The sequence below is a fragment of the Nipponia nippon genome, unplaced genomic scaffold (assembly GCF_047370975.1).
Source record: "Nipponia nippon isolate SJK-2023a ecotype South Korea unplaced genomic scaffold, ASM4737097v1 scaffold_29, whole genome shotgun sequence".
Classification (NCBI taxonomy): domain Eukaryota; kingdom Metazoa; phylum Chordata; class Aves; order Pelecaniformes; family Threskiornithidae; genus Nipponia; species Nipponia nippon.
This window is the reverse complement of record NW_028262346.1, coordinates 6,314,559-6,329,893: the sequence shown is the minus strand read 5'-3', so window position 1 is coordinate 6,329,893 and position 15,335 is coordinate 6,314,559. Positions and strand designations below refer to the sequence as shown.

General features: G+C 50.9%; 1 protein-coding gene across 2 annotated transcripts in view; it reads right to left on the bottom strand.

The window, feature by feature from the left end:
* The window catches only part of ARK2C (arkadia (RNF111) C-terminal like ring finger ubiquitin ligase 2C), a 51,590-nt gene extending 41,882 nt beyond the window's left edge, over positions 1–9,708 (bottom strand). The window contains exon 1 of one of the 2 annotated variants that reach the window (XM_087763677.1): positions 9,587–9,708. In XM_087763677.1, the coding sequence (XP_087619803.1) occupies positions 9,587–9,647 (61 nt within the window). In that variant the 5' untranslated portion in view covers positions 9,648–9,708. Of the gene's footprint in view, positions 1–5,459; positions 5,542–9,586 lie in introns of those variants that run through there. The other variant, XM_087763678.1, reaches the window with a different exon arrangement.
* Between the last annotated feature and the right edge of the window lie 5,627 nt (positions 9,709–15,335).

Sequence of the window (15,335 nt, the reverse complement as noted above, 5' to 3'; positions counted from 1 at the left end):
AGAAAAAAATGACATCTAGGTGAACCATTTCTGTACAAAAAATCCAAGTGAAAAATTATGATGAATTGGGTTTATTCCCTAGATCCAGTTGATGCCGTTTCATTTTGTGTCATAAGATAACATTTCACTTCTGGGGTTGTGGCATATTCCATCTCACTTCAAATGATCCATTTAAAAGCCTTTTTTTCCCCTCTCATTTTACTAAAAAAAAAACAAAAACAAAACAAAAAAACCACACACACCCCCCCCAAAAAAAAACCACACCCCACAAAAAAAAAAAACAAAACCAAAAACCACACACCACAAAAAAAAACACCAAAGGCAATATAAAAGTAGGTAAATAAATTTTCAGCCAGTGAACCAGAAAATAATAATCATCAAAACCAGATATCTCTGTTTTCACATAGCTCTAGTCTCCAGCAACTTGTGTCAATAGAATTGCCATCAGCTGAGCTGCTGGTCCACTGTGCATCCCCCTGCTGCCGCTGGGACACAACATCCCTCACTCTGGGCCCAATTCCCATGCAATATTCCTCCACATCGCAAATGAGTTGCCATTTTTTTCAGCTCACAGCTTCAAGGAGCTACCTCTGAGACAAGAGTCCAGGCACCACTTGTTAATTTAACACAGGAAGGAGTCAGGCAGAGAGCTGAGCAACAGATTAAGGATGGACGATGAGTTTTGCTGCTGCTTTGGGAAGAGCAAGCAGGTATTTCACTCCCTGGGCTGTGGGTCACCCTTCAGCCCTTGCAGATGGGAGGTTGAGGGGCTCCACCTCCCCACATCCCTGAAACCTCTGGCTGCCTCCTGCCCACCCAGATTCACCCATGCCATCATTTCCCACCCAGGCCAGGTTCACACACCAGTAGTCAAAATGCCAGATGGTGTAGGTCAGTCTACATCCCCCGGCCAGGTTTGTTGCTTACCTCCAGACTCTCCCAGAGTTGCACTTGACACACGATACGACCATTATCTCAGGTTCATATAGATTTTTCCCATTCAGGCCAACGAGGGCTGAGCAAAACCAGCTCAGTAAGTGCTTTTGGTACATGATGGATAAAATTTTCTCTGTTCAGCCTCATGGAGAGCTTGCCTGCAGCCCACCAATCTCAAAGGGAGCCCTGCCCAGAGGAGGGAGTTTGGGGCTACTGACCAGCTTTGGAGGTGGCCAGCATGGGAGAGGATCCTTTATTATAGGGCTGCATACAACTATTAAAATTACATTTACTAATAAATGTAATAATTACATTCACTATTAAAAAAAAAGCCTTGTAACCCCAAGCCCACTCATGTCATGCTATCTCTGCTCAGAAAGCCTTCTCGTTCCTTATCTCAGCCCCTGGAGATTAGTGGGATATCACAAATAACGGCCGTACAAGATAAGGCTTCTTCCAACACGCTGGTTGCTCTTAACATTTATAAAGCCTCATCGTGACAGGCCTGAATGGGCCAGTATCTGGGGATGCTGCATCTCATCCATTTTCAGTCTAACCCTGCTCTTTTCCAGATGTTTTGAGCAAACATTGTGGTTTCATCCCCTCTGAGCTCTCACACCTTGGATGCCCATCTCAAAACCCTACCAACACCCTCGCCTCCCACCAAGGAAGAGCAGAGACCAAAGATGCTCAATTTTGACCAAGTAAAGCTTAATCCAGTCCCAGTCCCTTCCAGCTCCTAGCATTGAGGGAATGTCTTAATTTGAATTAGCCACTCATGGAGTAAAATGACTCAGAGGAGGAGGAGAGCTGTCAGGATCCGACCCTCCAGGGTTTACCACCATGGTAATGCGAAACCAGGCACGCCAGCAACAAGATGTTTATAGCCCAGTGATTCATAATACTGCAGAGTTTGCAGGAAATGTAACACCATTCATGATTAAGAAATGCTCTTGTTTTCTGCTAAATATATAAAATAATCACTCATCCCCTGAGCAGCAGATGCAAATTATACATAGTATTAGCCTCATATGCCAACCGCTATAATTCCGGTGCAGCATGAAGCCATTTCCTAAGGCTCTAGAAGCCCCTTAATCTGCCTTTTGACGTCAAATGACAAATTTATTGCCTGGGATCATTAACAGGATGACTAATGAAAACTGATAAGTGAATTTATAAATGAAATTAAAGATATTAATATTAAAGGTCAGGCTACAAGAAATAGAAATGTGGATTTCACAAACCACAACAAGAAGTGTGGCAATCTGCATAAGATTTCCAGTTCCTTTCCTGCCAGGCAAATTAGAGACATGGTATTTTCCACCTGGAGTAGTGGAAACTGCCAGGCTTGACGGACACCTCTCCTGAAGCACTAGCACCCCCATTACCTTCAGATGCTGCCCAAGATTTAAAAAAAAAAAAAATAATCTCCTGCTCAAATTTGCCAGCAAAGGCCACGCCAAGGCTGAAAATACGCTGATAGTCTTGCAAAGATAACTGTATCGCCAAATCCTCATGCAAAGAAATTACCTTTAGACTGTGGTTAGTTTGCTGCCAATTAGTTTCTTATTTTAATTTTAAAAAACCCACCTCAAACTAGATTCTCATCTTACTCATCCCAGTATAAATGCCAAGCAACTCTTTTAAAAGTTGAGGACTTATTTTGGATTTATTCACATATAAACAATCATAGAATACCAGGTTGGAAAGGACCTCAAGGATCATCTGGTCTAACTTTTCTAGGCAAAGTTCAAACCTTTCCAGCTTGGTGTCCAATCCCACATCCAGGCGGCTTCGCCATGAACCCACAGCTCACTTCTGACTCCAGCTGCTCCTCACTGAGGTTTGCGGTTCACAGGAGAGTCTATTTAAGTCTCAGCTCCCACCAACTGATGATGATCAGCCCTGAATGGACCAGACAAACATCCTTCACTGCCCCAAGGAGCACAGACAAGTGAGATCCTACCTAATGCTGCAGGCAGGGCTACATAGGAACAGGCACCTCCTCTGCTATCAAAAAAAAAAAAGAGGAGAAAGCTTCCTTTTGTCTGCAGATGCCCAGTTTTCAAGCAGATATATCATGGAAACAGGTTGGTTGGGCAAGTACTCATGAATGGTGCCTCCTCACGCACCCACAGTTTCCAAAAAAAACCTAAGATCCCTTTGGATATATCAGGACCTTGAGCTAGCAGCGTGACTGAAGGAAGAGTCAGATGCCACCAGGAGGAGAAAGCCCAGAGATACCACGCAAAGCACCACTGGGGAGGGCACATTTGCTGTGGGGATGTTTCCCAATCCCACCCTCTGCTGGAGGAGCCCAACGTGGGGAGCAGCCGCAGCACGGCAGGTGCCCGAGGGACTGTGTTTCTGAATGTCTTTAAGAGGCCCTCTGAGCCTGGAGAAGACAAGAGCAGGTTTTTGGAACAGCTCCTAACCCAATCCCGTCTTTGAGTGCCTGGACACCTGGCCTGGCAGGCTGTCCAGCTCCATCAGTCCTGCTCAAGGTCCCTTCAAAGAAGTCCCAGAAGGTACCCATGGCTCAGCTTTCTCCTCGTTTAGGGAAATGGTTGCTCCTTGTACCATTTAGGGAAGGAGGTGGAGGAGGGACACACGGTAACAGCTCCGCAGCATCACTTGAGCCCTCCAGGGAAAAACAGCAGTGGCCAGTGGCTCCGTCTAAGCCGGTGGTCACCCACACCTCAGGGTGTCACCTCCAGGCAGGGCAGCCACTGTGAGCAGCCAGGAGCACAGGGATACAGGGTGAGAGACAGAGACATCCAGGTCCTTCTCCAAGCTACCGAAATCCTGATCCGAACATCTCCCCACAGGCATGGCCTCACTTCGAAGGGTCCCAGCCCACGGGTACCAACCTGCCCCTTATTGCCTCTCCCCATAACCTGCATCTTCACTGCTTCCAGCATCAGCTTTGCTCCTGACCCTGCTGGGCTTATTCACTCAAACCAAAGCAATAATCTTCATTAAAGAGCTACAAACCACACATGTGCAACTTTCCTGCAGGCACATTTTACAGCCTTTAAAGGGAGGGAGAGAAAACGAGTGGTTAAGGACACTTACCAAGAGGAATCCACCATAGCACGTGCCAACCAGCCCAACCCAGCTGTGGCTGGGAAATGTAAAGGACCAGCAGGCAGGAAAATGGGTGAGAAAAGGTCCCAGGAAACTGCAAAACTGAGCAGAGGAGCAGGAAGGGTTAAGCAAAGGTGGTGGGGAGGCATGGAGAGGACACGGGTTTGCTTTCACTGTGTCCTGGCTCTGCCGAGCTCTGCCAAGCTCAGCTCTCCGGCACAGGAGCCCAGTCTCTGAAACAACCAGAATCTGCTGCTCTGGCTGAAAAGTGATTTGTTTGTTTGTTTGTTTTTTATTTTACAGGGAGAATTTAGCCACTCTCAAAAGACCTGAGTTTCTCCCTAAGAAGGTTTAGGAGTAAGACAAGACCACGCAAGAATTAAATTAGGGCATCTCCCATGGGATCCTGTGCGGAGCTGCTCATGGGCACAGCACGGCTTGGGAAACCCCAACTCCTCTGCCAACTGACCCACTCCGTCTCCCCAAATTGAACCCAAAAAGGAAGAAAATTATCATTTTCCCCACTGGGTCTTAGCCCCACTCTTGCTGCCCACCTGCAGGTCCCTGCCCTGGCCCCACCACAGCCACACGTTGCCCTTCTCCTTCCTAAACCACCGCGTTGGCTGAAAAACTTCCCAAGTGTTGTAGCTGAGTTTTGAGCACCAAGTTTGCCATAAGCAGCAGTTTGAAACTTTACTTTATATACTACCCTTTAATCGAAAAGCCTTGTGCTATCACCCAACTCCAGGAACTGCAGGTTTATGTAGAAACACCCAAATACCGTGAGATGCCCAAGAGTCACACAACATTTGGCAGTGCCATCACACCTCTCTCAATTGCAAAACCAACTCGGGTTGTGGAGGTTATGGACATCAAAGATGATCTCGGTATAGGAGAAGACCTTCTGCGAAGTCTCCCCTTGCATTTCTGGCACATTTATGTAATGCTCCCCAAAACAAGTGTTCCTGGGTTAAGGAGAGGGGAAGGCTTTTCTCTGCTGCCCTCCTGCAGCACGTGTCCCTTTTTGAACACCTCTAGAGATAGGGACCTTCCAGTTTTGACACAAGGCAGCCCCACTGCATGGTTTGGGTTTAAACCAGCGTGTAAACAGGTTGGAGGGGATGCCCATGCCCTCACTACCGGGTCTTCTGCCCCAAAAGAGCCATCCTCCCCTCTCCGGCCACCCCTGCACCTCCAGCGGTTGTGACCATCATCCATCTGGTTGGTGGAGAGGGATGAGCCCATCTTGGATGTCGGACGTGCTCCCTGCGGCACTTGGAGGGGGTTCCCCTACAGGTTTGGGAGGACGGGGCTCCTGCACCTGCTCCAGCAGTGCTCCATCCTCCCTTTTCAGCTAATGAGGTGCTCCCCAAATTACAAGCAGGGTTTAAAACAACAACAACAACAACAACAACAAAAAGGAAGCTCAGACTTACTCTAGGACAGTCCTTCCAGGAGGTTCATGGAGGAGGACTTGGAGTGAGACCGGCGACTCGGCGAGGCCCGAGGTGGTTATTGGCAGCGTCCTGGTGCCTATGGATCTCGTCCCCTGGTTTTGCACCCCACACTCTGTCCGGGAAGCACCGAGTGATGCCGGACTGTGTCCCCACCGTGTCCCCACTGCCTCGTGTCCCCCGGCCATGGCAGCTCCTGGGTTTTGTGGCAAACACCCCCCAACCCCGCCACAGCTTTGCAGCTGCGTTTGCTTTCTCACTCGGGCACCAACTCACCGGTTCTTAAATAACACATTTCCACGGGGCCGGATCCACACACAGCGAGGTAAATCCAGATCAGCTTTCATTAGACTTTGCTGATAATTCCCAATATGAGCAAAATGTGACCACCATTTGTTTACCTTTTTCTTAAAAAAGATGGAAATTGTGACAACACCCCAAACCCCGTGTAAGAGACAGATTGGTCCAGCTCCCATCTGGCATCGTTAAATGCACGCAGGTGCGTGTAAGACCTTTACACAACCCTTACATAAATGAATCTCAGAGGCTGTTTTGTTCGTGTTTGGGATTATCCATCTCCCTGTTATCGAAAGAAGTTATTTAAAGCAGCCCAGGAATACAGGTTGGTGCTGGAGAAATGTATAGGCTTTATAGAAATCACTGCATGTGCCTCCACACCCACAGCAGCACCACCAGCACATGACTCGTCTTGGATTTCCTCAGCCCGCGATACTAAAATCAAATATTTTCTTTGTACCAGGTGGCTTTTCAAGACTCAAGAGTGTCAAAGGAATTAAGTCATTAAATTGTGGATGCATTTGATGGATTATGAGCTATGAAAGCCTGGTGGTTACTGACTAATACGGCTGGGAAGGTGGAGGGGGGGGGAAATGTTTCCTCTTGTAAGAACATGTTTCTAACAAGACAGGTCAAAATATGATGCGGATGATAAATTGCTTAGTACGAGTTGCCATTAACCCAGAAGCTTTCTGTATTATTAGATTACCAAGGTATCCTCAGTATATTGACCAAACAGCTTTGCTCTGTATTAGCACTAATTTGCAGAAGATGATCTGGGGGGTTATTACACTCGCTGCAGTGAATCCTCCACTCCTAACAACAGGGCAGCTGCCTGCAGGTGCCCATAGCACGAGGTATGTTTCGGAGGGGACTGGGTTTATCCATGTCGGGGTTTCAGGGTGGGGTAGGGGAGATTCATTTTTTCCATGCCATAACCCAAATTACATTGTCTCACATGGGGGTTGAATTAAAAAATAATAAAAAAGGGAAAAAAAAAATCATATTGGAAACTGATCAGCCCCAACAGGCATGCATGTCTCCCTTCATGCAAGTGAGAAGCACAGCCTCCCTCCTCGGGATGCGTATGGGGACATGTGTCACACACTGAGCTCAGCACTGGCCCGGGGAGAGGGTGGAGCAAGAACAAAGGGCCACAGCATACATTACATCCAGGGGGGGAAGCTGGGGGGCAACCCGCTTGTGCAGGGGGGATAGGATGGCCAAACAGTCACCGAGATACACGGAAAAGGAAAGATGGAGAAGGAAATAATAAATTAATGTTTAAAAAAAAAACCAGAACAACCAAACTCAGGATAAAGCTAGGAGGGAGGTGGAAAGGCACGGCCTTGCAAAATGATGCGTCTCTTCGAGGGATGCTGGGGTAAGGCAGGGCAGGTTGCTGGAGCCACTCGCTTTTGTTTTTGTTTGCTAGCGGCTCATTTTAACCACCGACCTGCTGAATTTGTCTTCCTCTCATTAAAGAGAAATAACCAATCCTGTGTCTCCCCACCTTCTGTGGAAATGCAATTAAGACAAGATGCTCCCCCCACCCCCAGCCCCAGCCCCATCTCCTGCTTTCAGGAGCCCTGACTTCCCTCAGCTTCTGGTGGCATCCAAGCCAAAGTTGGGAGGTTTTACAGGACCATTTTGCAGACCTGGGAAAGGAGGTCTGGCGCAGGAACGGGGAGAGGTGACCGGTATTATTATCGCTTTGCAGCTGCAGCAAAATTGCTTGCTGACCACAATTTGGTTGTCCATCCCTCCCTGCTTCCAATATTTTAAGGTTTCCTCTGACTTTCTCCCAACCCCATAGTTTGCTCTTCTGACCAAATCGAGTTATCCAGAAGATGGCAGGACTGGAGGCTTCAAGCAGAAAAATGTAGTTACAACATTAGCAGCTGAGACAGTTTTATGAGCCCTGCCTTGCAGGGCTCTAGTGAAAATATTTATTGTGTGCCAGTCACCACAGGACCGAAGCACAGCAACTTCTCGCCTAGCAGATGGTGGGCAGGGCACTCGCATATATGTATATGTTTAAATATACAGCTAATGGATTAGAGGGATTTTCCCCACCCCCAGGTTCATTTACCTCAGAGTTTAAAAAAGAAATAATTTCCCACATCCATCCGGAGGTCATCCCTCTCATTTTGGTATCAGTCTGGTAAGGAATGTGTAATGTTGTAACTAGAATGAAATAAGCAGCAGACCCGTCCTCAAATATCTGGTTTTTTTGATTAATAATGAGGGCTTGGATTTATAAACTTCTTTTTTTTTGCTATTCTGTGGTAAAACAGAATTCTGCATCGGCACAACAGTAATACGGACTGTGCGTCTAGGGAGTACGTACACACAGACTAATGCTGAAGGTAGATATGGGATAGGAGAAAAAAAAAAAATATGTATTAAAAAGCCCCCATATCTGCACTACGGGGAAAAAAATCCACTCACTCAAACCTCACGATGGGGGAAAGCAAGGAAAAAATCTAAACAGCAGGATACGACAATAAATGGGAAAACAGCAATAGAAAAAGCACACTAGGTTAATATAGGAAAACTAGTTTCTTTATTGAGAGATTGTATATTAGTATTAGTGGAATCGTGTGTAACAATGTCATCATGCACACAATACAAAAAGGCAAGGCCCACCATGCTATGGAAGGGCAACAGAACAAAAGCAGCGTACACTGAGCAGATGTATAGGCTACAGCACGTTACATTTCAGCAGGGTATGTCTCTACAGAGAGATTTACATCAGAAACTAGGTAATGTAAAAAAATACAGACCATGCTTTAGTTTTAGTACAAGAAAAAGGTGAAGATACACAACCAAAGGATATTCGATACAGAAAATTACCCACAAAATAAGAACAGGAAGTAATTTAGCACGGCAGAAAAAAGTGTTATCCCTGTTTAATGGAACACCATTTTGCCAGTCGTCTCTTTTCGCAATCAAATTTGGGGGGTGGGGTGGTGCGTTTGCCACATCAGAGGTGCGCTAATGGGACGGGACACTTGTGGCTGATGGGGCCAGGCGGGATGGGGTGTGGGAAGGCCGGGTGAGCGGCTGGGTGGGTGCCCATGGGGGGCAGCTGTTGGCTGCGGTGACGGGGATGCCGAACCCCTCTGCAGGCGACTCTCACCAGCGGTAGCCAGCAGCTTTTGCAGGGGGATTTTAGCCCCGTTTAACCACAGATGTTATTCTCCCAACCTTATTCCAATTTTATTTTTGGAACAAAGGCGAATTGCCGGATTTCCCCTCCCCAATTTGATTTTTTTTTTGGGGGGGTGGGGGGGGTGTTGGCCGCAATTTGGGAGCCTTTGGCCCCCCCAGGAGACTCTGCGCCCGACGACCACAGCAAAATGAATCCACTTAACAGGAATTTACAGTGTAATGTACTCAGCTAAACAGGATGAAGATACAAAAATGGCTGTTATCGCCTACAGCTACGCTGAAATGGCCTGGTGGCTACGCTACACGGCGAGACTGGGGGGGGGGGGGGGCGGGGGAGTGGGTGGGTTAAAGTAAAAAATAAAACAAAATTTAAAAGAAATAACGGAAGGAGAATGGACCTACCCAGGCACGGCGGGGAGGCGCGGGGACCCCCGCCACGGGCGCTGCTGAGGGGGGAGCGGAGCCCTGACGCTGAGCGAGTGGGGAGGGAAGCGGGGTGGAGCGGCGGCTCCCCTCCTCCTGCCCGGGGGGGGGGCCCGGACCGCCGGGGGGGGACCCGGACCGCCGGGCCGAGCCCGCCCACCACCCCCCTCCCCCAGCGCGGAGCGGCCCCGGGACGCGAACCCACGGCGCGGTACCTCTGTTGCGCACGGAGCCGAAGACGGGCAGCACCAGGTAACCGACGTGCACCAGGACCATGCTGCGGCCTTTGTGGCGCGGCGCGGCGCGGCCCGGCCCGGCCCGGTCCCGCCGGCCCCTCCGACGCGGCGGCGGCGAGTGGCTGCCGCCCGCTCCGCCGGCACACAAAGGCGCCCGCCGCCAATGGCAGGGCGCCGCGGGCCGGGGACACGCCCCCTCCGCCGGTGAGCCACGCCCCCGCGCTGACGCGCCGGCCAATAGGGGAGGAGGGGAGGGGAGGGAAAGGGAGGAGGGGAGGGGAGGAGGGCGGGGCTGCGCGGACGCGCGGTCGCCGAGGGCGGGGGGCGCGCGCGGGCGTGCGTGTGCAGGGGCGGGCGCGCGCGCAGGCACGCGGCGGCGGACCTGTGCGCGGGCGCACGCCTGTGCACGCAAGTGCACACGCGGACACGTGCACCGGCAGGCGCGCGCTGCGCACGTAGACACGGTCGTGTGTGCGCACACAGGGGCACTGGCACGCGGCACAAACGCGGGCACAGGCGTGCGCTCACACTCGTGCACGTGCACGCACGTCAGCGTGCACGAACACGTGCACACTCACGCTCGAGCACATGCATGCACATCAGCATGCACAAACATGCACTCACGCTCGGGCACGTGCATGCATGTCAGTGTGCACAAACACGTGCACGCTCATGCTCGGGCACGTGCATGCACATCAGTGTGCACAAACGTGCATTCACACTTGGGCATGTGCATGCACATCAGCGTGCACAAACACGTGCTCATTCATGCTCGAGCATGTGCACAAACGCACACTTAACTCAGGCACATGCACGCATGTCAGTATGCAGAAACACATGCACACTCATGCTTGGGCGCATGCGTGCAAATCAGTGTGCACAAACATGCACTCACACTCGGGCACATGCATGCACATCAGCATGCACAAACACATGCACACTCAGCATGCATGCACGTCGGCACACACACACGTCGTATACATGCACACCTACCCACGCACGTACGCAACTGCAGAGGCGCACACACATGCACGCATGCGAACAGGCGTGCAAACACACCTGCTCCCCCCCAAAACACGGGCACGCCCCGCGCCCCGAGGCCAGCGGTCAGCACGCGTGGCGCCTGGGCCGCGGCCCTGCTCTCCCCTCCGTACGTCCCTCTGCACCGGCGCCCGGGGCCGCGGCAGGGATGGGACGTGCACGTTGAGCCGGGCCCAAAGCAGAGGATCACACCGGCTGCAGGAGCGCACCCAGGTGTGAGTGCACATTTGTGCACACTGATGTGCTTGCACGTGCCCGAGCATGAGTGTGCATGCAGCCCATCCCCATCCCTGTCCTCGTCCCTGTCCTGTCCTGTCCCTGTCCCATCCCCATCCCTGTCCCTGCCCTGTCCCTGTCCAGTCCCGTCCGGTCCCTGCAGGCGGCCCGGTGCCCTGTTGTCTTGACGCCCCCGTTACCCACAGAATTTACTCGTTGTGGCATCGCTGACCTAAAATGGCTCCGTCCGGGCCCAGAGGGATGCAGGAGCTCGCCGCCCTCCTCATGGGGTAAAGAACCCCCCTGGCTTAAAGGAGGACAACTCCCCCAAAAAAACCAACAACCAGAAGCTCATCCCTGTTTATTTAAAACCATTTTAAAGAAGTAAGACCCCCAGTTGCATAGGACAGGTTTCTGTCAGGGCACAGGGTCCCGGGAAGCATTTTACTGTGGTGCAAACCAATTTTTTGGTGCCCTTTCCACCCTGGCCAGGCTGGGGGCTGTTTTTGCTGCCGGCCACTGTCCCACCATGGGAATCCCCCTTAATCCTGGCTTAGCTTCATCCATCCCCTGCATCTGGCAGGTTTGAGCGCTCGGCAGCCTCCTAACGTATATGCACGATGGATTTGTTCGCCTGGATTATTGCATTGGGTTTGTCGTTGGGTTTATTTTGTGGGTTTTTTTTGCCTCATCGGAATTAAAACAGCGGCTTGGCAACCTGGATCTGGTTAACCCTTCCCAGCCCTGCAGCCTGAGGGCAGAGGCCAGCCCCATCAGGCAGCTGCCTGCGCATCCTCGCTGCCTTCTTCAGAGCTGTGACACCCACCCAAAAGGAGCCTTTTGGGTAAGATTTCACCCCGCTCCTGCGCCGAGCTCCCCTCAAATGGGAGCAGGAAAAGTCCCAGGTGCCCAGTGCCTCCCAGTGCCCACCCGATTGCATCCCAGTTTGGATTCTCCCTCCTGCCTTGCCCCCCTCGGTGTCTCCCAGGAGGGTTTTCCATGGGGGAAGGCTGGATCTTGTCCCCCACTGTTACTGTGCTGGCCAGGTGCAGTCTGCAACACTTGGTATTTGCAGGTACCACACATCGTCCACACCAGCATGAATATTTCCAAGGAAGGAGCAAACTTGGGTTTTTTTTTTCCATGGTTGTGCTGCAATGAAATGCTTCCCGTGCCCTGTTTGTGGTGCAGCATGGAAAAACTACAGCTTTCCACCCGTTTCTGCCAGCGGCAAGAAATCATTTCCAGCAGCAAGGTGTGATCTGCTTGATCGCGCTGGATTAAACAGGTCCTACAAAGGGACACGTCTTTAAGCGTTAAAAAGCCTGGAGGGAGTTAATGTAGACAAATCCACACATGAATCAACCAAGGAGAGATTTCCACCTTGTCTCCTCGTGCCCGTCCCCACCATGACGGCTGCAGGATGGGCCCCAGGGGGCTCGCAGGACGGGCATGGACCCTGCAAAGCACCCGCCATCCCCTCCGTAGTCCCCTGAGACCGCCGCTGGCCCCAGGCCGGGGGCTGCAGCCCCGCCGCTGGCTCCGGTTGCCTTGGGCAGCTGGTCCCGTGGCCGCCGGCCCCGCCGTGGCAGTTGTCGCGGGTATTTGGCGGGGTTCAGCCCTCACTGCTGTTGCTTTTCATCCACGCACGCTCCCCCTGCCCTGGGACACCTGATCCGTCACTGGGGCTACGCGTGTCACGCAGATGCCGCGGGCACAGGTTGACGGTAAAATTAGCCCTTGGCTTCCTCCTGCCAGCACAGCCGGTGCCTGTCGGTGTCCCCCAGTGTAGCTTTTGGGGTCCCAGCACCCCCAGTTTGGGGCATCTTCCCACTTTTGCCCCAAGCTCTCTTTAAAAATTAACACCATGAAATTCTTCTTTAATGAGATGTTCGCCAGTCTTGTGGATGTCACACGTGCCACCAGTGTACCTATGGAGTAGATGTTTTGGAGGTGCTGCAGCACAGGCATCGAGGCATCGGGGCTGTCTCACCCCGTGAACCCACGGGGAAGGCTTGTCCCCTTAGCCAGGCATGCGCAGAGGATATTCAAGAAATATAAATGTGATACAGAGCAGTTGCGAAGTCCTGTGGCACATATGGCACATCAGCCACCATCCTCGGGCGGGTCTGGGGGTGACCATAACTCTCAGCTCATTTCCAGACCCTCTGCCCACCTCAAAGCCCTTGGTAATTTCGATGTGATACAGGATTTTGCACCTTCTCTGCAAAACCGAGCTGGGTGAAATCCTTTGGGAAGTCAGGATGGGATGAACTAGCTCAAAAACTGATGAGTTAGCATCCTTCAAACTTGGGGTTTTTTGGGCCGACCTCTGGCAGGACAGTGGAAAAACCCTTGTGAAGGACTTTTTCTAGCAGTTTTGAAGCCATGGTTTGCTCAAGATGGACACCTCGCACCCCCAGAGGCCATTTTATGGCAGGATAGGGAGCACTGGGATTGAGGGCATGAAAAAACCTGATGCCTCACTCGTGGTAGGGATGAAGTATATGGACAGCGTAATCTCTTTGCTAGACAATGATCTGAGCCTTTGATTATTTTCTGATACTCATCTACATTTTGGATAACGATTTCCTTGGGAGCACGTCTTGATGTCAGCAATGATACGTGGCCTGGCATGGCCATGGCTGGATCTTTGATGGTGCTTCTAGGGCAAGGGTGGTGGGAAGCGTGGCAGGTCTTACAAACCCCATTAAGAAGAACAGGTCTGGGGTTTTGAGGGTCTCAAGTCTTAGATGGGGAGGAGACAAAAAGCTGCTTGGGAGACCAGCACTGAAGAAGAGAACCTACAGGGAAGAGTGAAGGTGGAAAAATTAAAGGCAAAATGAGGAATGGATAGAGAAAAGCTGAAAAGGGAGAAGAAATCTCTCCAGCAAACACCATAGCGTCGTACCGTGCCTGGGAGCGACAGCAACACAAACACAGGTGGGGAGCCAGAAAGTGGGGGGCTCCTGGTTCATGAAAGGGTTTTATTTGAGATTTATTTACACTGAAGTTTAATCTATGCTTATTTGGCTCCTTCATTTTCTGCCTCCCTGAAATTTTCTCTATTCTGCCTTTTACCCTCTTTCTTTTTTTTCTTTTCTCCAAAAAAAAAAAGAGAGGTGAGGTAGACAAAATCATTATGCATTCACTTAAAATTAAAATGAAATATTTCGGCATTTCAATTTTCCAGTTTTACGGGGAGAAAATAAGAAAATGCGTAAAAACCTCACATCCAAAGAGCAATCATTTGGGAGATGAGAAAGAAAACACCGTGCCCTTATTTTGCCAGAGCAGATTTCAAGCATGCAGCCCAGGACTTTCTCCGGAGGAAAGCAGGAGGCAGCTTTTCCTCTTCCTCCAAGAGCAGGGACTTTTGGGAGCTCACAGCTGCTCGATTTATTGCAGCAAAGGGGGACAGGGCGTTGCGATGCCCCCATTTATGTCTCCTCATTTTGCTAAAATTGAACTATTTTACTTTGAGGAATTTCATTCTCCGTTTGCGCGGGTACAGCAGCCTACAAAATAACGGCATTTTTCTGACACGTGAGTTGTTGCAAAATGGGAACTGGTGATGTTTCGCTGCAACGAGTTCAGAGCAGGATATTGGGGCTGATTAAATGCTTCCTTCAAATTACACTTTTAACTGCACATCCTCGACATCGACCTTGTGCCTTCCTATGGAGAGGGCAGGGATTGGGCTTTAGGATATTTCACATCACCCTTCCTCAAGAAGAATGGCCCCAAACTCATCCTCTCTCCCCCATCCTACCCTTATTTTTGGGGAGCAGAGGTTTTGGTGTGTTTTCCTTGGTGGTCCCCCAATGCTCTCCCCATCCCACCATCCCACCAGCTCCCTGTGGCAGCGGCTCTGGGATGCAACCACAGCCGGTGCCAGAGTCGGGGCAAAAGGAAAGCCCTGTCCTGGCAACACTCTCAGCAGCAGACTTGCTGCAAAACCCCGCGGTTTCTGCCACTAATCAAGGACGTTGCAATATTTTATTTGTGAAATCTGCTCCTTGTTCTCAAGGTGGCTTTGCACTAACCAAAAATAAGGCAAGGTCGATGACCCCTGTCTGCATTTCCAGATCCCAGGCTGGAAAACCCAGAGAAACAACCCTTCTTCGGACCTGTCAGTGATTAATTACCTTGAAATCACAGCTGGGTGATTTAATTTTGGCATTAAGTCTGGATGATTTGTTTTCTTTCGTGCTTCCTGGGGTCCGTTTCCCTGCCGCGGGATGGATGCTGGCTGCACGGGCAGGGTCCGGCCAAGGCAATGGAGTCCGGCATAGTTAGGAAAACCAGAAAATTTGGTGTTTTCACACGCACAAGCCCTTTTGCCTGTTTTTGGGGGCACTTTCCCCCATTCTGGGGGATGCAGCGGAGGGTGCGATGGCAGCCCGGAGCCTGTATCCTCTGGCTTTGGTGCCATCTAGTGCCTTCCCACGGGCTGCTTCCAGCCCGTGCT